Source organism: Colletotrichum gloeosporioides (genome assembly GCF_011800055.1).
Source record: "Colletotrichum gloeosporioides strain Lc1 chromosome Unknown consensus_40, whole genome shotgun sequence".
Lineage (NCBI taxonomy): Eukaryota > Fungi > Ascomycota > Sordariomycetes > Glomerellales > Glomerellaceae > Colletotrichum > Colletotrichum gloeosporioides.
This window is the reverse complement of record NW_025544685.1, coordinates 241392-263859: the sequence shown is the minus strand read 5'-3', so window position 1 is coordinate 263859 and position 22468 is coordinate 241392. Positions and strand designations below refer to the sequence as shown.

General features: G+C 51.6%; 10 protein-coding genes across 10 annotated transcripts; 5 read left to right on the top strand and 5 right to left on the bottom strand.

Annotated features, from left to right (window-relative positions):
* Positions 1–754: 754 nt before the first annotated feature.
* On the bottom strand, positions 755–2523 carry GCG54_00005113 (Maltose permease MAL31; the record flags this gene model as incomplete). Its single annotated transcript, XM_045405144.1, has 2 exons — positions 755–1823; positions 1931–2523. The coding sequence occupies 2 exons, from the start codon at positions 2521–2523 to the stop codon at positions 755–757; spliced, it is 1662 nt and encodes a 553-aa protein (XP_045264908.1).
* A 580-nt stretch (positions 2524–3103) lies between these two features.
* Positions 3104–4921, top strand: GCG54_00005112 (uncharacterized protein; the record flags this gene model as incomplete). The annotated part of the gene is made up of 3 exons (XM_045405143.1): positions 3104–3999; positions 4029–4548; positions 4598–4921. 3 exons carry the CDS (start codon positions 3104–3106, stop codon positions 4919–4921), a joined length of 1740 nt encoding a protein of 579 aa, XP_045264907.1.
* A 600-nt stretch (positions 4922–5521) lies between these two features.
* GCG54_00005111 (uncharacterized protein) lies at positions 5522–7951 on the top strand (the record flags this gene model as incomplete). Its single annotated transcript, XM_045405142.1, has 1 exon — positions 5522–7951. The coding sequence occupies one exon, from the start codon at positions 5522–5524 to the stop codon at positions 7949–7951; it is 2430 nt and encodes an 809-aa protein (XP_045264906.1).
* Positions 7952–8073: 122 nt separating this feature from the next.
* GCG54_00005110 (Sterol uptake control protein 2) lies at positions 8074–9947 on the bottom strand (the record flags this gene model as incomplete). The annotated part of the gene is made up of 4 exons (XM_045405141.1): positions 8074–8669; positions 8734–8898; positions 9541–9799; positions 9855–9947. The coding sequence occupies 4 exons, from the start codon at positions 9945–9947 to the stop codon at positions 8074–8076; spliced, it is 1113 nt and encodes a 370-aa protein (XP_045264905.1).
* An 838-nt stretch (positions 9948–10785) lies between these two features.
* GCG54_00005109 (NADH-ubiquinone oxidoreductase 19.3 kDa subunit) lies at positions 10786–11247 on the top strand (the record flags this gene model as incomplete). Its single annotated transcript, XM_045405140.1, has 1 exon — positions 10786–11247. One exon carries the CDS (start codon positions 10786–10788, stop codon positions 11245–11247), a length of 462 nt encoding a protein of 153 aa, XP_045264904.1.
* A 375-nt stretch (positions 11248–11622) lies between these two features.
* GCG54_00005108 (putative vacuolar amino acid transporter YPQ1) lies at positions 11623–12745 on the top strand (the record flags this gene model as incomplete). The annotated part of the gene is made up of 5 exons (XM_045405139.1): positions 11623–11730; positions 11756–11888; positions 11947–12412; positions 12460–12509; positions 12567–12745. 5 exons carry the CDS (start codon positions 11623–11625, stop codon positions 12743–12745), a joined length of 936 nt encoding a protein of 311 aa, XP_045264903.1.
* A 111-nt stretch (positions 12746–12856) lies between these two features.
* Positions 12857–15066, bottom strand: GCG54_00005107 (uncharacterized protein; the record flags this gene model as incomplete). Its single annotated transcript, XM_045405138.1, has 5 exons — positions 12857–13115; positions 13168–13955; positions 14021–14798; positions 14861–14967; positions 15025–15066. 5 exons carry the CDS (start codon positions 15064–15066, stop codon positions 12857–12859), a joined length of 1974 nt encoding a protein of 657 aa, XP_045264902.1.
* Positions 15067–15387: 321 nt separating this feature from the next.
* On the bottom strand, positions 15388–16599 carry GCG54_00005106 (Transcriptional regulator sdnM; the record flags this gene model as incomplete). Its single annotated transcript, XM_045405137.1, has 1 exon — positions 15388–16599. The coding sequence occupies one exon, from the start codon at positions 16597–16599 to the stop codon at positions 15388–15390; it is 1212 nt and encodes a 403-aa protein (XP_045264901.1).
* Positions 16600–17385: 786 nt separating this feature from the next.
* GCG54_00005105 (uncharacterized protein) lies at positions 17386–18936 on the bottom strand (the record flags this gene model as incomplete). The annotated part of the gene is made up of 3 exons (XM_045405136.1): positions 17386–17815; positions 17867–18542; positions 18600–18936. The coding sequence occupies 3 exons, from the start codon at positions 18934–18936 to the stop codon at positions 17386–17388; spliced, it is 1443 nt and encodes a 480-aa protein (XP_045264900.1).
* Positions 18937–20207: 1271 nt separating this feature from the next.
* Positions 20208–22027, top strand: GCG54_00005104 (FAD-linked oxidoreductase ZEB1; the record flags this gene model as incomplete). Its single annotated transcript, XM_045405135.1, has 3 exons — positions 20208–20461; positions 20517–20717; positions 20782–22027. The coding sequence occupies 3 exons, from the start codon at positions 20208–20210 to the stop codon at positions 22025–22027; spliced, it is 1701 nt and encodes a 566-aa protein (XP_045264899.1).
* Positions 22028–22468: the final 441 nt, after the last annotated feature.

The window sequence follows — 22468 nt, the reverse complement described above, 5'->3', positions numbered from 1 at the left end:
CGCGTGTCTGGCGCATTTCTACATCGCTACCAGTGGAGGCAGGAGCAGCGGCAGAAAAAGCTGACACGAAGCCCAGAGCTGTAAGCAGAGAAATGAACTTCATGTTGGTGAGCGGTATGTGGGAAGTGACTTTGCGTTTGGATGAATAGAAGAGAATGCTGGTTGAGATTGCAACATCTGCGCAACTTACGATTGGCGGAGGCAGCCTCTGAATTTATACTTATTGTCTTCCAACTGGGCCACGACTACCTAAAACTGCCAAGAGCCGTTGTGGACTTCAGGCGATTCCAACAACGATGTGCAATTACGACCGGGTTGATTTTGTGCCGCGATCGGCAGCAACGGAGCTTCAACCCCTCACACAACGTTGGCAATGTGGAAAATGGTCAGAGACCGCGCCGAGAATTACATCAACTTTTGACAGAATACGAGGTTGCAGAATTTAAATGCGAGAAGATATCCAGTTTTACCATAGCTTGCAGGAGAGGGCAGGACGTTTTGACATTTAAGTGGTGGGTTTATGGGCGGGTCAGGGCCCAATATGGCAAGTCGCGAAGACGGCAGCATTGGCATCGCCTGTGGACATATCCGATATGCAGTGCATATGGGTAAACGGAAATGTCTAGATGAAAGTTGTATCGGAAAAGGATCGAATATCCATCGGTAAAGAAGCTTAATGTACCTGATCGTCAATTTCGATTGTGTCTACGTCATGGCATGACCAGCCAGGACTCAAACTAAAGTTGCCCATCATTTATCGATGTTCAACCATATCCACCATGGCATCGCTCTTCTCCGAATTAGCATTGGAGAACACATCCACCTTCGTAGATGAGAACTTGCGCGCGCTGACACCCTGCTCAAAGAGCATCTCCAGCTCAGCGGGGGAACGTCCCATAGGCTCGGGAAGGTAAAAATAAGCCCAAGCCAGTTCACAGAAGCAGATACCCGCCCATATGAAGCCTCCCTTCCCGCGGAGATTCCAGGCGCTCGGATTCAGAATGGGCGGGTTAAGAAAGTTGGCGCCGATGCTGACAAGGAGGTACGAGTTTCGCGCGAGAGCAACGGTCTTGATGCGGAGGCGTGTTGAAGGGATTTCGGCGACCAGACAGTAGCAAACCGGCCCAACGGTCATGTCGTACGTGATTACGAACAGCATCAGCAGAGCACCAGAAGCCCAGCCCAAGCCTGCCGTTGGTGCTGGAATGCCCATGCAGCCGACGGTAAAGAGAATGATGAATAAGATGCCGAGGCCAACGACGTAGAGTGTGCGACGTCCGATGTGGGGAAGCAGAAACCAAGAAAGAATGGTTCCGACGATAGCCATGGCGCTTACACCGAGTCCGAAGTTGAAAGAGTTGTCAGAGTCGAAACCGGCTTGTTGGAGGAAGTAGATGACGTTGCTTCCAAACCAAACACCAGAGGCGACTTGGCCTATCCAGGTACCGCAAGCAATCATGGTGCGACGCCGATTGGTCCCTTTGAAGCAGTCGATGTACGATGTTCCTTCCTCATTTTGTCTTTCCATCTCGTTGGTGTGCGCAATCATCGCGATGTTGACGTCAAGTTGAGCATCTGAGACAGAAGAGTTGGCCAGGCGACGCAGTGCCTTACGAGCCTCTATCAGACGACCTTTGCGAACAAGCCAAGTAGGGCTCTCCGGGGCGAAGAGAACACCAACGATGATGGGGATCGGGAATGCCCATTGAATGGCGTAAGGAATACGCCAAGCCCAGTCATCGGTTCGTGATAGCACACCTCGAAGGACTCCTGTGCTAATGAATTGCCCGATAACCCAACAGAAGTTGGTATACGTGGTCATGCTAAAGTAGACAAATGATTAGCTGTATGATCTCTTGTTAGGGCTGTAAACAGAGGACAGATGATTTCGGACTCAAACGAAACAAGGGAAAAGGGTGGGATTACGGACATCGGTCGTAGCGCCATTGGTGTTACATCTGCAGCGTACGTAGTGGTAAGAGTCTGAAATGCTCCCCATGGCAAACCGCAAAGCATTCCTCCAGCCAGCAGAAACCCAATGTTCTGGGCAAAGAAGAAAAGGAAGATGAAGGCGATGTTGAGAATCAGAGCACCGAGAAACGTCTTCTTGTAACCAAACCGCTCCGCAAGAATGCCACCGAAGAAAAGGCCAATCATCTGGCCAACTTGAGTGCCGTTTTGCAAGCCTGACTGCCAAGTCGAAGTCAATTGGTAGTCGCCATTGGCCAAACGTTCGCCGAAACGTCTGTTAAATTGAGGGAGACCGTAAAAGTTGCCGATCAACGAAGTGTCGTAAGCTTCCATAACAATGCAAAGTGAAAGAACCATCGAAAATCCCACCGCCTTCGGGTATGCCTTGAATGATTCGAAAACAGACATGTTCTTTTGATCTTCGGTGGCCGCTTGAGCGTCATGAGAGACATAGCCCATCTTGCTCAGGCTGTCCGAGTTCTGGTTCTCCAAGGCTTTTGCATCGGTAACTGCGTCTGCCGACTTGGAGTCGCCTTGGCTGGAATTGTTCATGGCGTTAGCTGGCGAAGGAAATCTGGAGAAGCTGGGGAAGTCTGGGGAAATCTGGGTGAACAGTCTGAACGTTTCATTCCCAAACGCATGCTATATATATGTCAGAATAGAATTTGGGAATAGAATCTTCTTTGGAAGCACTTGTCAGTGACAACTGCCAAGATGCTGTTGGTGTCTTTGGTATTCCGTCCGTCTGTAAAAAATCAGGTGACTAACAACGCAAGCCACGGGCATACTAGCCTGCATGGCTCTAGCCGCCTTGTTCTATGTGGATATGCGGGCAGGTCTGGGGAATTTTAGGCGACAAATTCAAGCGAAAAGGTCGGAACTATGCCGTCGCATTATTTCTCGTTGAAACTCCCCATTAACTTCCAGTCTAACAACTGGGCAGAATATCAACAGCGTCTCGGCGGCCAGCAAATCAGCGCACGCACCCAACTTCCCCACCTCCACAGTTCGGTTGATTTATTCGGTTGAAATCCCCTTTGACATGCAACTGTCTTCAACTATCGTGTATTCACTCTTGAATATCTCGTCAGAATATCTTCTATCCTGACAGGTGATCACCAGCAACCGAACCATGCAAAAGCGAAAGACACGCGTGAGCAACCCCTGCGACGGGTGCTCTTTGCGGAGAGTACGATGCAATGGAGGGCCCCCATGCACCGAGTGCTGGAAGCGCTCCTTGGAATGCACGTTCCTTCGAGTTCCTCGCAAGAGAGGCCCGAAAGGACCTCGGATGAGTACTTCCAACAAAATAGTGCAGTACCAGGAACAGATTCGGAATGATCAAGAATTTCAATCAAGCACCGAGAGCCCGAAAACCCCACAAACACCTTTGGAGTCGCCTCTTTCAACTGGCGAGGATTGGCAAGTTCGACAACGCCGAAGACAATTTTCGAGACCGCAGAGCAGTTCCTTGGATAGCCCACAACTATCTCCTCTGGGGACTCAAGGTCACGACAATGCCAATTTGCCACTTCGGCTTTACATCAAATACTTGACCAAGTTTAAGGACTGTCTCATCTGGGTCTGGCCGATTGTGGATATCGACTCTTTAGTATCCCGACTCGTCAGAAACTCCCCCGATGACTACGAAGCCTACGCACTGGCTGGAGCGGTCTGCGCCACCGTCATCGCGCAACTTCGACTTTCTCAACTGCGATTTTCGAAGCAAAATGGGTCCATGTCTGACCTAAACGACATTGCTGAAAGCTTTGCCCGTCACGCGCAATATTTGCGTGACCAACACAGTTACCGGGAGAGCGAATCTATCGACTCCCTGCTGACCGCATTCTTCTTGCACATCTACTTTGCCAATACGGAAAGAATCCGAGCTGGGGCGATGTACTTGCATGAAGCCATTGCCCAACTTTCTCTGCAGAACCTACATCGTCCGGAAACATTCGATCAACTTCCAAACGAGCAGAGGGAGCTCATGTTGCGGATCTTTTGGCTGGTGTTTGTCACTGAGCGGTATGAACGCCCCTCGAATCCAGTTACAGCCCCCCTGAAAACGAGTTAGGCGAGGCCAGCATAGCTGACTCCTCTTCCAGAACTTTCTGTGTTCAAAATGGGTTTCCTACCTGCCTCTCACCTATTCAAGATTGGCCGTCTTTGGACTGCCTAATACCAGGAATAGGTGGGCTGGATCCATCATTTCAGATGCTTGCTCAGCTTTTCACGCTACTCGATGATAACCTCCTGATGACAAGAGAAAGGCTGACCCCAAAGTCGGACCCACGCACCGAAGACAACCTCTACCGTGGTGTGTCGGCCATGGCTGAGTGCAGTGTTTCAGCGATTGGACCGACACTCCCTGAAATTCAGCGAGTCAACGTCATGGTCACTTGGAACTGGATTCACATCCTCTGGTGGCAATACGCTCTTCGACACTATCAGATGTCAAGTAACATGGATGACGCCATGCTGAGCATGCTTAGACCCGCCTCAGTTGCTCACGAGACCGTACAGCTTTTCTCATCTGTCTCCAAACAGGCGATCCAGACCCATGGATACGGAATGGTTGGTCTTATCCCCATGTTCCGCTTGTGCATCGGCTAACCGTCAATAGGAGTTGAAGATCTTCCGCATCGCCGACTCCTTAGTGGACTTACTGGCCTGCAACAGGAGACTTCCGAGTGGCCCTAGGCCCACTGGCACCGGCATGCTTCTTGGGGCGAGAGACACGCTACACGCACTCCAGAGCGCCTTGATTCTCATAGGGGGTGAAGAATCTTTGTTTCATAAGAAGCTCCAGCTTTTCATGGCCGAGGTACAGCTTCCAGTGCCTAATGTTCGGCCAATAGGGCTTGCAGATCCAGAAGCCGCTACGGACGATGACGAGGATGAAAGGAATGTTGGGGAAAATCAACTTTTCCCTCAGTGTTATATTTAGCGATATTTAGCGATTTACTAACAGCAAAGTGCTGAGACTGACAATGTGGGCCACCATCGAGAATCAGTCATGTTAGCGATCATACATACGGCGAGGCATCGAGAGATCTTCGATCAAAGTGCCGTATTTGCAGGGCCAGAGGTTGTGCTTTTGATCCGCATCCTTAATGCATCCTTCTCTGCGTCTGTGATGTACCCTGTCAAGTCCCATCTTGCTCCCACTCTCCTCGTTATATTCATCATCGATACTTCGTCACTATTAGGTTGCTCCTATAGGCCACATCTGCCGTCAATAATTTCATTATCACCCCTGAAATAGTGGTGGAGAAGGTCTCAGCGAGCATCACAAAGGTGGTGAAAGCGAACAGTTTTGACGAAGAATTCAAGCGAAATCCCGGCGAACATTTCCAGATTGTTGCGGAGCAGGGTGGGGTGCATGGCTCCCACGGCATTAGAGATGGCACAGAGCAATGACCAAGACTAGTCGCTCTTTTTTTTTAACGAAGTCTCTTTCATCACGATCATCATGACCTCCGGGCATTCCTCTGCCGACATTCGTCTCATAGTGAGGTGCTCGACCACGACTTGAGCATTCATAGAAATGGCACAATTCAAGTTCGAGACGGATCCCGTCGCGGACAGCGACGCGATCATAAGCGGGCCAAATTACCGCTTCACTGTCATCAACGACTTCGTTCTTCGATATGAATGGGCAGAGGACAATGTTTTCGAAGATAGAGCCTCCACGTTTGCCATCAACCGACGCTTCCCCCGAAAGCACAAACCTCTCATCAAAGAGACAGAGCACCGACTCGAGATCGTCACGCCGACTATCCACGTCTCGTACGACAAGAAACGCTTCAGCCCCCATGGCTTCACCATCGAAGTTACACATCAGACGACCATGTGGGAGACTACATGGCGATTTGGGACCGAGCCAGGTTTCAACCTTGGAGGGACGGCACGGACTCTCGATGGTGTTGACGGCCGATGCGACATGGGCTCTGGAGTCCTTTCTCGGGCGGGCTTCTCTGTCATTGATGACAGCGACAGCATGCTGTTCGACGGAGAGGGGTTTATCGCCCCGAGAAGACCGGGAGATCGCGTGGATGGATATCTCTTTTCTTTCGGAAGCGACTTTAAGGGCGCGATGAAGGCCTTCTTCGACATCTCCGGACGCACTCCACGACTTCCTCGATGGTCGCTTGGGAACTGGTGGAGTCGATTCCACAAGTACACGGCTGATTCGTATATCGAGTTGATGGACAAGTTCCGCGACCAGGGCATTCCGCTATCCGTTGCCGTCATGGATATGGACTGGCATTTGGCTGATGGAAATGAGGTGCCTCATTCGGGCTGGACCGGCTACACCTGGAACAAGGAGCTTTTCCCTGACCCGAAGGCATTTGCAGATGCACTGCATCAGCGAAACCTCAAAATAACGCTGAACGATCATCCGCATGTCGGTATCGCACATCACGAGGAGCAGTATGAAGAGATGGCCGCCTTCCTCGGGCATGATACATCTGAGAAGACACCAATTCTCTTCGACCCAACAGACCCCAAATTCATGGAAGCCTTCTTCAAAATTCTTCACCGCAGCTTGGAGAAGAAGGGATGCGATTTCTGGTGGATTGACTGGCAACAAGGCCCCTACTCCAACGTCCCTGGTCTAGACCCCCTCTGGCTTCTCAACCACTTCCAGTTCCTTGACCAGAAGCAAACTGACGGAGAGCACCGAGCTCTTATTTTCTCCCGCTATGCTGGCCCCGGTAGCCAGAGGTACCCCATCGGCTTCTCTGGAGATTCTATTGTCACTTGGGACTCGTTACGCTTCCAACCTGAGTTTACTGCCACCGCTTCGAACATCGGCTACGGTTGGTGGTCGCACGATATTGGTGGCCACATGCATGGTTGTCGAGACGATGAGCTGGTTGCCAGATGGGTGCAGCTGGGCGTCTTTTCACCCATCATGCGCCTGCACTCTTGCGATACTCCGTGGGGATCCAAGGAACCCTGGAACTATCGGCCAGCCGCGGAGCGTGTAATCACTTCCTTCATGCAACTCCGTCATCGGATGATTCCCTACCTCTACACACTGAACACCGATTTCGCTGAGAATGATGAGCCACTCGTCCAGCCTCTCTACTGGAAATTTCCGTTGAGGAAAGAGGCCTTTGCGTATCCCAATCAATACTTCTTTGGTCCATCACTCGTCGCGGCCCCTATTGTCGACCTTGCCAACCCCAAAACGCTTCATGCGCCTGTCAAGGTTTGGCTTCCACCAACAGCAGCTCGATATATCGACATATTTACTGGGACTGTATATGACAGCGATAGAGAAATCCAATTGTGGCGCACTCTGGCGAACATGCCTGTGCTTGCACCTGAGGGCTCCATCATACCCTTGGACGCTGCCCAAGTCCCGATGAATGGCGGAAAGAACCCCACGTCATTCGAAATCCTTGTGGCCGTTGGCCAAGATGGCATATTCACGATCATTGAGGAACCTCAGGACGACTGCTCTGGAGATAATGACGCGGGTTCAGAGCGGTCTATCAACGTTGAATGGAGTCAAGAGTCAGGCGAGCTGACCATCGACGAGCCAGGTGGTCGAGACTGGAAAGTTAGATTCATGGGTGTTCTTGAAGGCGAAATCGTGTCCGGAATCAAGGTGTTGATCGGGGACTCCGAGACAGACCAGGCAAGCGTCAGCCTGTCTGCTCAAGATCATCTGTCTGCTGGGCTTCTGGTACAAGTGCCGGTCGCTGCAATTTCTGCTGGAGATAGCAAAATGATGATCCGGTTCGCTCAACCTCCTCGAATTAGTTGTGTTGACTTTACGGAGCGATTCCGAGATCTGGTGTTGGACTTCCAGATCGAGTTTGCTTTGAAAGACCCGATCTTCGCCATCCTAACGTCAGATAAGCCTGCCGCGGTCCAGGTTGGTGAGCTACTCAGTGTTCCCTGCGAGGAAGCTGTGAAAGGGCCTCTGTTGGAGCTTTTGGTGGCTGACAGTCGAACGAAATGAGTGCACTTGAGACTAGTAAACGTAGACATAGAAAGAATTCACAGAATTTCCATGAATCGATTTCATTTTGTCCGCATGACTTTTTTGGATTATTTGTATTCCGCCTTTCAGCATGGGCATATCTAGCTGTCCCAAGTTGGTGGCTCAACGATCCAAGCCTTATGCTCATCGTCAAGCAAGCTGAAAGCACCATCTCCAAGCCCCTTGACCCACTTCTCTGACCACCAGCGCGGTGGAAGCCGTCGTGGGATCATGCAAAAGTATGTAAAGATCACTAGGGCTTCTTGTGATGGTTCGGGCTGTTGAAGCAAGGCAATGAAGTCTCCCCTGTGGTCTGACAAATTGCTTATCAGGAGAAAGGCATGAATTATTTCTCGGGTCTCGGGATACTCGCATAGCACCCCGAAGGTGGCTTCCAGTTCCTGAGCCGCATGCAAGTATGTGGAGATCTCTGACTTGGCACAGCCATCTTTCACAGTGTTCATGTGCTGAAGAAGCGAGTCGAGGTAGGGGCCGTGAGCAACAAGATCCCGGTAGGAGTACATTTGCACCATATGCTCAATGAGGGGATGGGTGAGGCTGCGGCTGACGAGTAACGACGAGACCAGCGAGAGATTTCTAGAGCCTTTGAAAAATGCCATCCAGTCGGGAGTGTCGTTTTCCGTCTTTCCGGTGCGACCGAAGAAGGCGGCGTGAGAGTCATCGGTCTGAGAGATGACTACACGAACGTTAGATATGGTCTGGTTGTAGTTTTCCTGAGCCCGGCCATAGCCACAGCTTACCATGGAAGTTGATGAGAACGGAATACAAGAACATGTTCTCTTCTGTTTCCGTACTTTTTGAATCATGATTGTGGTGTATCAATTCTCGAACAGTCGCGGCAGCCAGGTTGTGCTGAGTGAGGGCATACCGAACAAGCGTCTCGCCCCTGACGGGGTTAACATGACCTAGGTGGCAGCGCTCCCCGCAAGGCAAGTAAACTTGTCAAGTTCAATCAATCAATCAATCAATTATGAAGCTATCGCTAGTCAATCAAGTCAAGTTTGAGGCTCAAACTTGATTGATTGCCTTGACTCTTTTAACAGGGGGGGAGGGGGGCTACTAGGGCTTATGGGGCCTTATAGGGGGGCCTTAAGGGGGGGCTTAAGGGGGGGCTTAGGGGGCTAAGGGACCTGGAAAAGTCCGGAAAATCGTTAATCCAGCCCGACTCTCGGCCCTGAAAACCCGGCTCCGGGCCCCCCCTTTTAGCCCCCCTTCCGGCCCCCCTTCCGGGGGCCTCCCCTCCGGGGACCACCCTCCCGGGCCCTAACCTTCCGGACCCTACCCTCTAGAGCCCTCCCCTCTAGAGCCCTTACCTCTAGAGCCCTCCCCTCTAGAGCCCTCCCCTCTAGAGCCCTCCCCTCTAGAGCCCTCACCTATATGTGGGGATATTTGCTAATTAATTGCAATTAATTGGCAATCAATCAAGTATAGCATCGCGATGTGGCAATCAAGTCAATTATGGGCCTCAAACTTGATTGATTGCCTTGGGGTGGGCGCTGCTAGGTGGACGGCCGAGAGAGCAAGAATGCTCCGCATGACGTAATCACAGCGGAAGCCTGCTTTAGTAGTATTCCTGAGCCAGAAAGTCCGAAGAAGAGGGCTGAGTGTGAGTGAGTCGTGGGTCCAGAGTGTCCAGTGATAGATAAGCTCTAGGTCCAGCATGTTGAGGTCTGGTGCTTGACTGGGGGCGAGGGTGGGCCTGTCCAGAGGCTCATGTTCGCGAAAGCTACTGGTAGACCTTAACGTAATGTCGCAGTCTGCTTTCTGCTTGATACATTGATGACATATGGGTTGCTCTTCGTCGCACTGTTGGATTTACCCTCAGATACTCGGTTGGGATTAAGAAGACACCGGTACTTACCTTGACCTTCCTCCTTTTGCATGTCGTACATCCCGTGCGAACCTTCCGATGACTCTTTTTGGGGCCGCGACGCAGTGGAGGTAGGTCTTCCATGTTAGGACTTGGCTCAAAGACATGTGGTCATAGCCGAGGTAACGGAGCTGCAGATGAAGTGACCGTTCAACCAGTTTCAACCCCGGGCTGAGACAAAAAGTCGGCCTATAACCGGGCAGATGATACTGACCGATAGTAGTGTTCTGAATTCCATCAGTCGAAGTCTACGGCGCTGATGTGTCAATGATGGATGAATCCGCCGAGACTTCAGGTCCGGGTGCTTCAGTCGCCCAGCAGCCCGAGCTCTGCCATCCAACCTCAGACGGCCCCACTTCGTTCTCGCGACGAGTCCGAAGTGGATCCCGCGGAGTCTTGCGGCCATCGTCGGATGGCTTCTGGGAGGACGGGAGATTGACGGAGACCGCTTCGCCAATCACGTTCTCGATAATTCTGGCGAGAGATGTCTGGTCAATGGTATAAAGAGTTTGCGACGGGCTGCCGGCAGGGATTCTTGAATGTAGCTGTGTTGCCTGCCCAGCCCTTACAGGTGAGCAACCTGAATATAAGCGAGCGCCCTCATGAGGGTGTTGCTGCTTGCATCTGTGTTAGATTCTCTGTCCTCCCTTCCAGCTATTACTAGTAGAGATCGTCAAAAAATGTTCATTTTTATTTCATTACGTCGAGTACGGCCACTGGGAGTGATGAAAATCACAGACCTCCCGCCGGTCTTGAGCCGACATGTCAGCAATTCTTCCGCTCCACACAGCGTGTCGTCTCGAGTAGGTCGGCGAGAGGTCGCGCTCCCTTCCCAAGATAAGCCCAAATCACTGGTCGAATATCTCGTGTGAGTCGCTTCGTATTTCTCTTTTCAATACCAAATAATCAAACTGACCGGGCCATGCGCACCAGCACTTCCTTGGATGTCATTGCCAACTGGGGCCGCCAGAGCTCGATGTACCCCATGACATTTGGCCTTGCCTGCTGCGCCGTCGAGATGATGCACATCGCAGGTCCGCGATACGATCAAGACCGATTCGGATACATGTTTCGAGCCTCCCCCCGGCAGTCGGATGTTCTCATTGTAGCCGGCACGTTGACCAACAAGATGGCACCGGCATTTCGCCAAATCTACGATCAGATGCCCGAGCCCAGATGGGTCATCAGTATGGGAAGCTGCGCTAATGGAGGAGGATATTACCATTACAGTTACTCTGTTGTACGAGGAGCTGATCGTATCGTTCCTGTTGATATTTACGTGCCCGGGTGCCCTCCTACAGCAGAGGCATTACTGTACGGAATGATGCAGTTGCAAAGGAAGATGCGACACGGAAAAAAGGCCCGCATGTGGTACCGCAAATAGCGAAAAGCATGGTCACATGTCCTTCTGTACGGCACTAGGCAGGCTTGTTTCGCGACCGACTCCAGTCGGGTTCGACTCGTTACAAGTGGCTTGGACGTAAGAGCGTTTGCAACGGGCGGTCGAGAGAGCTAGCTCTACATCGCCCACCTGAGGCGCTGGCGTAGCCTAAAATAGTTACAGAAATGAGCTGGGATTTTCTTAGTTGGCGAGCCAGTAGATACATCTTTTGATGAGTCAGCGAGCTCACCGTTGAGCGTCATCGATAAGTCAACCCAATTGGTCCCCTCTTGATCGGATGATTGTCTCTCTTATCTCGGAGTCATGCAGCCACCCTACCGCAACTTGAACTTTTCATCTACATGTCCATCTCCAACCATGGACTCCTCCGCGCCGTTTTGGGGCCTTTCGCCAGGTCAAATAACAGGGAAAGATGCATCCGAGATACTGGGCAGTATTAGCATGGCTGCATTTCTATGTCTCTTGGTAAATGACTGACATATTCCTTCAGACCATTAGCGATCAGCGTGCTGAGCTTCTCCAGTTTCCCCAACTCATCACCAACTACCAACGACAGAGTGCAGACAGCTTATCAATGGCGTTTCTCTTTGTGTGGTTACTTGGAGATGTGTCGAATCTTCTCGGTAGGCAATCCTTCCGACATCTCCCGAGCAAGATCTGACATGCGTGTGTGAAATGCAGGAGGCATCGTCAACCATATCGCACCTGCAAGTCTGGCCGTATCCGCCTATCTTTGCGTTTCTGATTCGACACTCATCTGCCAATGCTTGTATTATAACCATTTGAGTCGAAAACGCATTCAAGAGACTGCGACGATGAGTCAAGAAAGACAGCCACTAATTTCAACCGACATTGAAGACACAGGGGACGTGGCGCCCCACCACGCCTCGGCATCAGGCATTGAGGCATTCCCCAGCAGTCACGACGGCGGAAGAGACGTGAACGCGAGCATTTTCCATTGGCGTTACAGTGTTGTATGCATCGTGCTGGTACAGCTGGCTGGAGTAGCTGGCTGGGCTTTGCTGTACAAAGCTGGTATTTTAACGAACAGCCTGTACGCTTTCACCGCAAAGGCAGATGACTCAAAGTCGGCGGTTGAAGTGTTTGGATCGGTGCTGGGGTATTTTGGGGCCCTCTGTTATTTATGGTATGTTGAATGAGGCCTATCGCTGAAGATATCGCTAATTGATGAAGTGCTCGGGTGCCTCAGATTGTCAAAAATTACAGGGGCAGGTCCTGTGCAGGTAAGTTTCCCGAAGCTATGGGCCACTGATACCAGACATGTGCTCACATATTCCCAGGCCTAGCACCTCTTTTCCTCTTTCTGTCCATTCTGGGCAATTTGATGTATGGTCTCAGTGTGATCGCATACAATCAAGAGAGGGAATACCTCTTGACGAGTCTGCCGTGGCTTTTTGGGTCTCTCGGAACTATTTTGGAGGACTGCGTGATTCTACTTCAAGTTTGGATGTATCGGTAAACTTGTGCAAGAGACATTGGCCAGACAGGTTAGACTTCAGGGCGTAGACTTTGTCGTCTTCATTTGAGTGGCGATATAACAGCGTCTGGGTATTATCATGACTCATAACTATCATCCTAGATCAAGAGGTGCTTCCTTTGCCCTTGCTATTGCGCATGATCCCAACCACATGAGCCACATGAAGAAGTCGCCCGTTTCTTGAACTCGGTCAGCTTCTATCGGGCTCCTTGCTCTACTTGCAAGGGATGTGATGGTGTTAGCGGCCGAGATGAGGAGCTCAAGGTCAAAGGAGCCATTTGGGCTGTATGGATGTATGACCATATCCAAGAAAAGTGATATAGCAGCATTCGTGGCATGGTATATACACGACCTGGAGTTTTGGTCAGCAGGGTTATAAATATCAACATTAACGGGTTGCGAACCAAAGACTCCATGTTGGCATATTTGAGAGAAATAGACTCAAACATCGAAGGATAGATCGACCAGCCTCAAGAGACAGATCGTAGCTCGAGTGAATCACGCTATGTAGGTCAAGTGGACCATCACTCTGGCTGTCGTCGGCGTCGTACTTCCTTACAGTGGTATGTACAAAGGTCATCAGATGTAGATACTCCAATTGCAAGGCGAAACACCTGGTGTATTGCCGAGGGTTTGTTTGGGATATTGCGAGAAGTGTTTGCGGAGAGGCTGACAATGCCGGTCGAAAGTCTAACGGTATCGACAGTCTCCAGCGTTCAATCTCTTCATCCAATTCCCGGATGTGAAGAAGCAAGGTCGTGTCTTTAGCTTCGCTGACAGCCGGAGAGTACAGAAGCCTGTAAACCTTCTCTTTAATTTGACTAAGGACGAGATCGCCCGAGAAATACGGAACTGGCCCGTCGCCAACCGAAATAGGGCGGTCTACTGGTTCATCGAAGGATCGAAGGTAGGCGTGGTTTTGGTCATAGTCTTTTGGAATGGACACATCACAGAAAACAGCTGACAAGAGAGGCGGTCTTCCCGTGCGCAGCGCCATGTCTTTGTCTGCGACATAGCATATCCAGAAGAGATTCCGAAGATGCAGTCTTTTCTTTGCAGAAAGAGTGGTTCTACCGTCTGGTGTGTTGTGCGAGGCAGAGGTGTGTCCCCCTAAGGCAGACACCATGCTGCAGGCGAGAGGAAGATAGAAGCCAGCTTCTTGCCAGTGGCCATCTAGCGTCGAATGGGTATACTAAATTGGTCTTCAGTAAGCTTTGCCATGAATTAAGACCTAGAGGCGCAACAAGAAAGACTTACTAAAGCTAGTAAACATTCAAGTATTGTTACGCTGTAATGCCCGGTGAGACTCATCAAAAACTGACGAGCTTTGTTAGCACAATCATTCGCATCAATACCAGAGTAGCCATTGCCCAAATCTTTGCAGTGGCCCATTAGACTCAAGATGCTCAAAACAGACGCCAGAGCCGCGAGCTCGGTAGGTGAGTTAGGTCTATCAGCCGATATGCCGTATGTGATGTCAAGTGTCTCGTCGAAAGAGAAACGATCAATTACTGGAAATGAGAGCCACAGCGGGGACATTAAGAATGATGACGCAAGCTCACGCAGAACTTGTTTTTCAGGCAAGCTTGATACTCCAGGAAACGCGGAAGAGAAACTCGTTGATGGCGCATAATTGGATGTGAACAGTCGCAGCTTCCTCAAGTCGACGGTCTGGCCCGTTCTGGAAGAAATCCATTGGCGACCCTGTTCAGAGAAAGCATGTATGCCTCTAAAAAACCAGTTCGGGCCGATATGAGAGGCAAAGCAGGGAAAGTCGGAAGTTGGGAGAGAGGTCACAGAACTTGGAGATTGTCGCAAGCCTGGAAAATCTGGTTCTCGAGCTGAACGAGACACGGGGGTGAGTTCAGCTGCTGCTGGGGTCGCTAAAGAAGCCGGCGTTTCTACGGAGCAGCTTGTGGGGGTGACGAAGTTCAGCGCATCATCACGCCCCAGCGGCTGCGCAGTTGCCTGCGCCAATGCCGATTCCAGGTGCTGAATGCGCTGGTACAAGTCATGGACGTCCGTCAATTTTAGCCTGATTAAAGAATTAGCGATATGATGCCAGGCGAGTTTTCCAAGTAAGTCAGTTGATTTTACCTGTTCTGCTTGGATTTACGCGGAGCTTCTCTGTTGAAAGTACATTCAGAGTCGTGGTGTCGGCACCAATCGCAAGGAACCCCTGCTTCAGGTATCAAGCACTGAATCTGCAATCCAACTTTCAGTCAGCACTGTTTGAAGATACGACAAGTTGAACAGCTTACCTTTCGTCGATAACAAATGTCGCAGGCTCGTTTCGGCGACATGCTGAGTCCTAGCAGAATCATAGACAGAAAGTTGGCTCATCGGAGGGCACGGAGGCCGTTTGTTAATGGCAAGTCGTGGACCAAGTCAAACTGACGCTGCTAGACCTTCATCAGTGAAGAATGCACAATGACTAAGCGGAGGTGGTGCCTCCGTGTCTTCCGATTACGTGAGCGTGAAGCAGTGAGGTTTCTTCCAGTAGAGGCACATGTTGTGAGGGCCTAAGATTGTCGAACATGATTCATCCCTGAAAAACCAACTCTGACACAACGAACCGATAGCCACCCACGTTCTACGCCGCACAATTTTGCCCTCGGCTCACATCACCAAGTCTCAAACGACGCTTCCATCTTGGCCCACAACCCTTGGCTCATGTATCCAGATAGCCAATAATTGCCATCTAAGTCCCGACCAATGATCACAAAGGCATTGGGTAGCCCGAAGCCCGCCTGATTGTTTTGGATGTACACCGGCCTTCCACGACGTCGTTTGTTGCCGGAGTCTTTCGCTTTAACAGCGCTGGAAAAGTCAACGTTGAAGAGGTCGGTCTTGGTCCAGTTGGAATATGTGATCATGTGCATGGATTTGTCTCCAAAGAACGGTGGCAGCTTCATCTTATTCGAACGCACCAAGGCTGCAGCGGCTTCAACTTGTGGCGTTGTTCCCAGTTCTTTGATAGCATTTCGAATCCGAGACGCCATGTAGCCCACTGGCTTGTCGAAAACGTCAGCCATAGTGCCGACCACGTTGATGAACCCGACTGCGTTTGAGAGGTAAGGTGCATCCATTCTCTCGGGGCCTGTAGATTTCAGCGGGAGCAGTCCGGTCTCGCCACCAAGGGCTTTGCGAAGAGAATAGGCGTTGTTCAGGACGAGAGTGCGCCTCCGGGTCGATGCAGTTTCGGGTAGATGAGCAGTCGCGATCTTGGTCCACCATGCGCACAGCACATCACCCTCGCTCAGGAACAGTGTGGCATTGGGCTCATGAGACCCGTCGTGCAGCTCGGTCATGGCGTCGTTGACCAACTTGTCCAGGAACAGTTTCGGCACTCGAACAACGCGAGTCTCTTGCTTACCAACGAACTCGAACAGATTGCCAATGCCCCAAGCACCGAGACTCAAGCTCGACATGAGCTGAGAGCCGAGTTTGTATGGTTCTGTTGGGTGGCAGCCAAACTTGGCAAGAGGATCAAAGTCAATCCCTGGCGCGTCACCTCCATACGGGGATGGGATTTCATCATCTCTGCCTTGCAGCATCAACACCCAGGCGTCGAGAAGAGCCTTTTTTCCAAATGCGTCAAACAGCGTATGAGGCCAGTAAAGCGTGACCAGCGTTGCATCCGAAAACGAAATAATGTGCAGTCCCAGCTGAGGCGCATCACTAGTCAGATAATCGTTCAGACTCAAGGGCGGATTGTCTGGGCGTCGCATAAGTGAGAGATAACTATCCGTGTCTCCCATCACAACTGGGCGCTTGTCATCCTTCGGTTGTAAATGTGGCAGTTTCGAGGCTACTGAGTGCTCTCGAATCGACATTTGAGTGTTATCGATTCTTGAAAATGACAGAGCAGATCTTGTGCCACGTTCCAAATCATTGATTTGGGGGAAGTGATATTCCAGAGCACCCGCCGAACCTTTTCGCAAACGGGCTGAGATTTTTCGCCATCCTTCCCGACAAGTAAGACGCTCGAGGCTTGATCGAAGGGTGTCAGCGTCCAAAACTTCGTCAAACACGAAGAGGGAGTAGAGAATGAAAGATCGCCATATTGGTGTGTCGTCAAAATAGTGAAGCGGAGTGACAGAGTCAGTCGAGACTGCTGCTGGGGCTGAAGGTCCAAAGATGGATTCCAACATCTCGTTGCTAGATTGAATGCATTTTGATAACGCTCAGGATGATGCGAAAACGCAGGGGAAAGGGTTGCCTGATATTTATCACGCCGTGTGACACTGCACCACTCATAGGTTGATCACCTAAATTATCACCGCATGCTCGCCAGGGGACTGCGTACAGACGGCCCATCGGTTAGCCAACAAGAACCTGTCGTCTACTCATGGGATACGCTGGCAGAGTGTTGATAATACGACTTCCATGCAGTCAGCATGCAGCCTGATTGCCTTGCATTGACTACGCCGGCCTGAAGAACAGTCCCCTGTATGGCACGGGTTGAACACGAGGACTAGCGAAAAAGACTGTAACCCCTGCTTTACTGATTGGTCAATTCGGACTTGCTCTTGAAGAAAACGGCGGGGTTGGCAAACGTCAATGTCTATCAGATATGATTTCTACTTTAATAACTAAGAGGCCCAACTAATACAGCCCCGCTAATGATGTGCTTGTCTTGGCCTCTGCAGGTCTGTCATCTGCACAAGGCTAGCTTCATCGCTATCACTGTAGGAGACCGTGAATGTCTTCTGAAACTTGATATGGCGGTCCTGAGAATCGACATCCGGGCTCGTTCTATCAACAGTAACCACGCCAACAGTTCGGGGCTGGCTGCGAGCAGCCTTGGACCTGTTATCGCTCCCGTACTGTTGATAGTACTGGCGCCCCTTGCTCCTGATTGTCGATCCGGAAATAGACGGGAACAACTTGACCAGAATCATGCGAATAGACGGTAGACAGGCGCACATGATTCCGACGATGATCTCGATGGTGCTCCAGATGCTGACCTCCATGAAGTCCATCGTTGGGTTCGAACCTTTTGCAAAATCGACGAGAGATTGTAAGCGGATGATGCTCACGACGGTCACACTGGTGCAAGGTTAGCCACGAGTCAATCAGGGTCTTTGCAAGGGTGCTTACAAGGTCCCCACGATGAACATCATTGCCACGCCGATCTTCTTCTTCCAGTGCAGCCTTAGAGCCCTCAATTGCCATAACGGGATTGCCAGCATCCACAAATCCAAGGCAATGCTGATAGCGGCATTTGACCAACTGATAGCATTAGCGTTCGCACAACTACCTTCGTGTAGCCCGTCCCACTTGGTCCAGAAGTAGTGGATAGGCTTGCACTGGAAGACGGCGGTGATAACGAAGGCCAAGCCCCACACGATGATGAATATCGTTGTTCCCCAAAGCATCCGCTGCACTTCTCGGGCAGGGAAGATTCGCATGTAGAAGAAAATGATGGCCAACTTGACGAGCGTCACCTGCAGAAAATACAGCCAAGCCATGATGTAGAAGTAGAACAAGACGTTGGTGATCATCTGCGGCGTCAGCGTGTAGATATCGCGGCCGAGGCCATTCTTCGTCGTTCCGTAGACAGTGATGATGGCGCTCGGCATGGCAGCAACCAATGTGGCCAAGACGAACCAGTCGTCCCAGCCAATGTCGAGGCCTGCGAAGAAGATCTTGTACGAGAATCGTGCCAAGACGAAGACCGCCCCCAAAATGGCCATGACATTCGAGAGTATCACGTATTCCTGGGATCGGTCGCGCACCGGAGCGCCGCAATTCGTGAGGCTCGCATTCTTGGTAGCTGAAATATCGGCAGCGTTAGATATCAGTCAGAAGGCAAGAAGCTGAGAAAACATACCAAGAGCCTCAGGGATCGTGCAACTTCCCGTAACACACAGCGTGACGTTATACTGAAATGCTGCGTTTGTACATATGCAAGTCTGGTTTGTAGGAGCACACAGGCCGCCTTGGAAGGCTTGAGCTATGCATTTTGTCTGTATTCGCAGCTGGTCAGCCAATGCCAATCTTGAGGCTGATGATGATGATGAAGTCCGAGTCAGCGTTTGACAAGCGGACAAGGGAGGACGTACGGCGCAAACCGGATAGCTGGGTTTATTGGCGGAGGTCTGCTGTGCCGTCGCGATGGACAAGACGGCCAGGACCAACACCAACACGAGTCGATGAAAGGATGCCATGTTTCTTGGCCGGCAGCAGGACTGCTGCTGGCAATGACTCGGATGATCTTTGCTTAAGAATAAATGAAAGCAATTCCCTTCACGAAGAAAGTCCCCTGGAGTCCATGTGGCAAAGCAGGGTTCAAAATGTGCGGCCGCCACGTCCCAGAATTGTTGGCGATTTGGTCAGGAATTCTAGGGATGAACACTAGTCTCCCTCGCTTCGGCTGATGATACGCTGCACATGTGGTCGAAGGATTGGCATCACATTGCCAGTTTGCAAGGCCATTCCCGGAGGCATCTGCATCACTTCATTCAGCCTAGCACATGTTCCAGCCAGATGAGGGCCGAATGAACCGTTGGTTGTGAGAGACTCCGCCCCCATGCCGCTTCTTGGCTCCCTCAAACGGAAGCGAGTCCCGTCCTCGCGTTCTGGCCAAGAGCCCCTGCAGCAGAAAATGCATTAACAAATCGAAGCCACCAGCGGCACAGCAGCTCAGAATCCTGCTGCCCGGAAATTAATACCCTACCAGATCTCGGGTTCGACGCCACTGAAGAACAGCAATGCGCCCAACATCTTCAATCCCGTGAGCGGCACAGAAGCAATTCTACGTGCGGCGCGGACGGCAGGATTCATTCAGCAATCGAGGGTCGATCTGGTTCATCCCATCGTTGTCATTTTAGCCTCTTTTTAATTAACTCTAGATCTGTGCGCGCTGGGCTGAAGACTGGAGAAGATTATCCCTTCCCGCCCCCGCGGGTGCAATCATTCTTGACACCCATCGCCGCCGTCCGGGCCACCCGGTGTCTCATCCGTATTCCCCGGGTAAGGCCGAATCAGGGGCTCATGCATGGAATCTATGGGTCCATCGGGTGTCACTATCTACAATAGGAAGTTCTGTAATGGGGTCTTCGATAAGTATGCGTGTGCCTGCAAGGATGCCCGCGACCGCGTACTCGGCCGATCCAGTTTCGGGCATCCGGCCGCAGGCTATCGATGTTCGAATTTCAGAACCAACAGGTGAATATGGCGCATGAGAGACTCTCCAACGTCGCCGCCAACAATGTAGCAGACCAGATGGGGTCTCGCTCCGCCCCAGGCCGAGGTTGCGCATTTGTCGTTGCAGGGAGGGTGGAATTCGAGATGAAATAGGGACCAGCAGTGCGAGGGATATATGAGCTTGGGAAGATAATCACATCTGTCGTGCAGCTCACCTCTTAGCCACCCACCCCTCTCTCTCACTCACCTTTCCTTACCTCCGTTGACTGCTTGCCCAACTCAAGTCATCAACATGAGGCTCTCTTACCTGGCCGTAGCCACCACCTTGGCTACCCTTACTGCTGCAGCCGTGGCCCCCAAGCAGCAATGTCACTGCCTGCCCGGGGATGCATGCTGGCCTTCGGTTTCGTCTTGGAACAGGCTGAACGACACCGTCGGTGGACGTCTTGTTGCTACCGAGCCAATTGGATCGCCGTGCCACGACCCTACCTATGATGCTGACGCCTGTGCCGCGCTTCAAGCAGGGTGGACGAACCCCTTGACGCAGTGAGTGTCCGAGAAACCGCGATCACTGTCAGACAATATGCTGATTCATCAACAGTATTCCTTCTTCGTCATCCGTGATGCAATCTTACTTCGCCAACCAGTCCTGTGATCCCTTCACAGACAGGTCCATTCCTTGCACTCTGGGTAACTATGTCAGCTACGCCGTTGATGTCAAGTGCACCGCGGATGTGAGCTATGCTCTCAAGTTTGCCAAGGCGAACAACCTTCGCGTCGTTGTTCGCAACACTGGACATGAGTAAGCAACATTCTTACGGATTCGTATGCTGTGACCTTGCAACAGCCGCTGACTATGTCCAAAGCTTCCTTGGCCGTTCTACTGGTGCCGGAGCCCTGGCTATCTGGACCAACCACCTCAAGACCATTGACTTCACCACCTGGTCCGACAAGTACTACTCGGGTCCCGCTGTCAACGTCGGAGCCGGTGTTCTCGGATACGAGATGCTTGAGGCTGCCCACGCCAAGGGCCTCACTGTTGTGTCCGGTGAGTGTGCCACAGTCGGTCTTGCTGGTGGCTTCATCCAAGGCGGCGGACACTCCGCGTTGAGCACTCAATTCGGCCTGGGTGCGGACCAGACTCTTGCTTTCCAGGTTGTTACGGCAGACGGCAAGACTGTCGTTGCGTCCGCGACTCAAAACACCGATCTATACTGGGCTCTCAGTGGAGGCGGCGGCGGCACCTTTGGTGTTGTGACTGGCCTCACCGTCCGCGCTTACCAGGCAGAGACTGTTGGAGGGGCTGCTTTCCAGCTTCTTGCTGCTACAACCACTCCGGAGAAGTTCAACGCCGCTGTTTCCAAGTTCCATGAGCTGCTGCCTAACATGACGGACAATGGCGCCTTTGTCGTTTTCCTTCACAACTCTCAGTTCCTGGTTTTGCGACCACTGACCGTGTGGAACTCCACTGCTGCCTACGTTCGCGATGTCGTTCTGGCACCGTTCACGAAAGCCATGGAGGAAATCGGTGTCACTCTGGCGGTGGCCTACAGCGAGCTGTCCTACCGTGATCACTACGACCGGTACATGGGTCCTCTCCCTCAGGGCAACCTCGAGGTGACGAGGTACCAGTTTGGCGGCCGACTCATCCCGCGCACTGTGCTTGAGACCAACAACGTCGAGTACCAGAAGGTCGTCAACAACCTCACAGCCAACGGCGTTCTCCTCGCAGGTAGCGTCGGCCACTACGACAAGCCAGCGGGTGCCGCTAGCAACGCTGTGCACCCCGCGTGGCGCAAAGCCGTCATGCAGCTGCAGCTCATCACCAACTGGGACAACGCTGCGCCTTGGGTTGACATGGAGGCTTCACAAAGGCGCATGACGGAGGAGTTTATGCCACTGATTACCTCTGTGACTCCCGGAAGCGCGTCGTACATGAACGAGGCAGACTTCAGACAACCTGACTGGCAAGACGCCTTCTTTGGCGAGAACTACAGCAAGCTTCTCTCTATCAAGAAGAAGTATGATCCTGAGTCGCTGTTCTACGTCCTGAAGGGCGTCGGCAGTGAGGCATGGACTGTTGGTTCTGACGGCAGGATGTGCCGCGCTTAAGAGTTTCGAGAACAAGACGTAACCTAATTAATATATAAACATAATGCTCCTCTACAAAACCTTGGAAGTTGTCATCCAACTTACCTTTAAACTTCACTTGTTATCATCTGAAGCTTACTGGGCTTCCCAAGCGTTGTACTTTCGACGACATCATACCCTACTTTGCCCGAAGGTAGACACGGCCGCTCGTATAATCGCATCACTGGTCAAGCCGCACTCTTTGCCACAATAATCTTGGCTCGATTGCATGCTTGGCTCTAAAATGTGATTCAATAATATTTGAGGATTTTTCTTGATCCCATCGATGGTTCGACAATGCTTTCGCCGGTGAAAGCTCACTCGCAGCAACGGGACGGCTCGTCGCTGCCGATCAGTTGCGGCAAAGAAGCATGATTACGAGGCATGCGTGGGTAAGCGGGTATCCGGCCACCCTGATTTGTG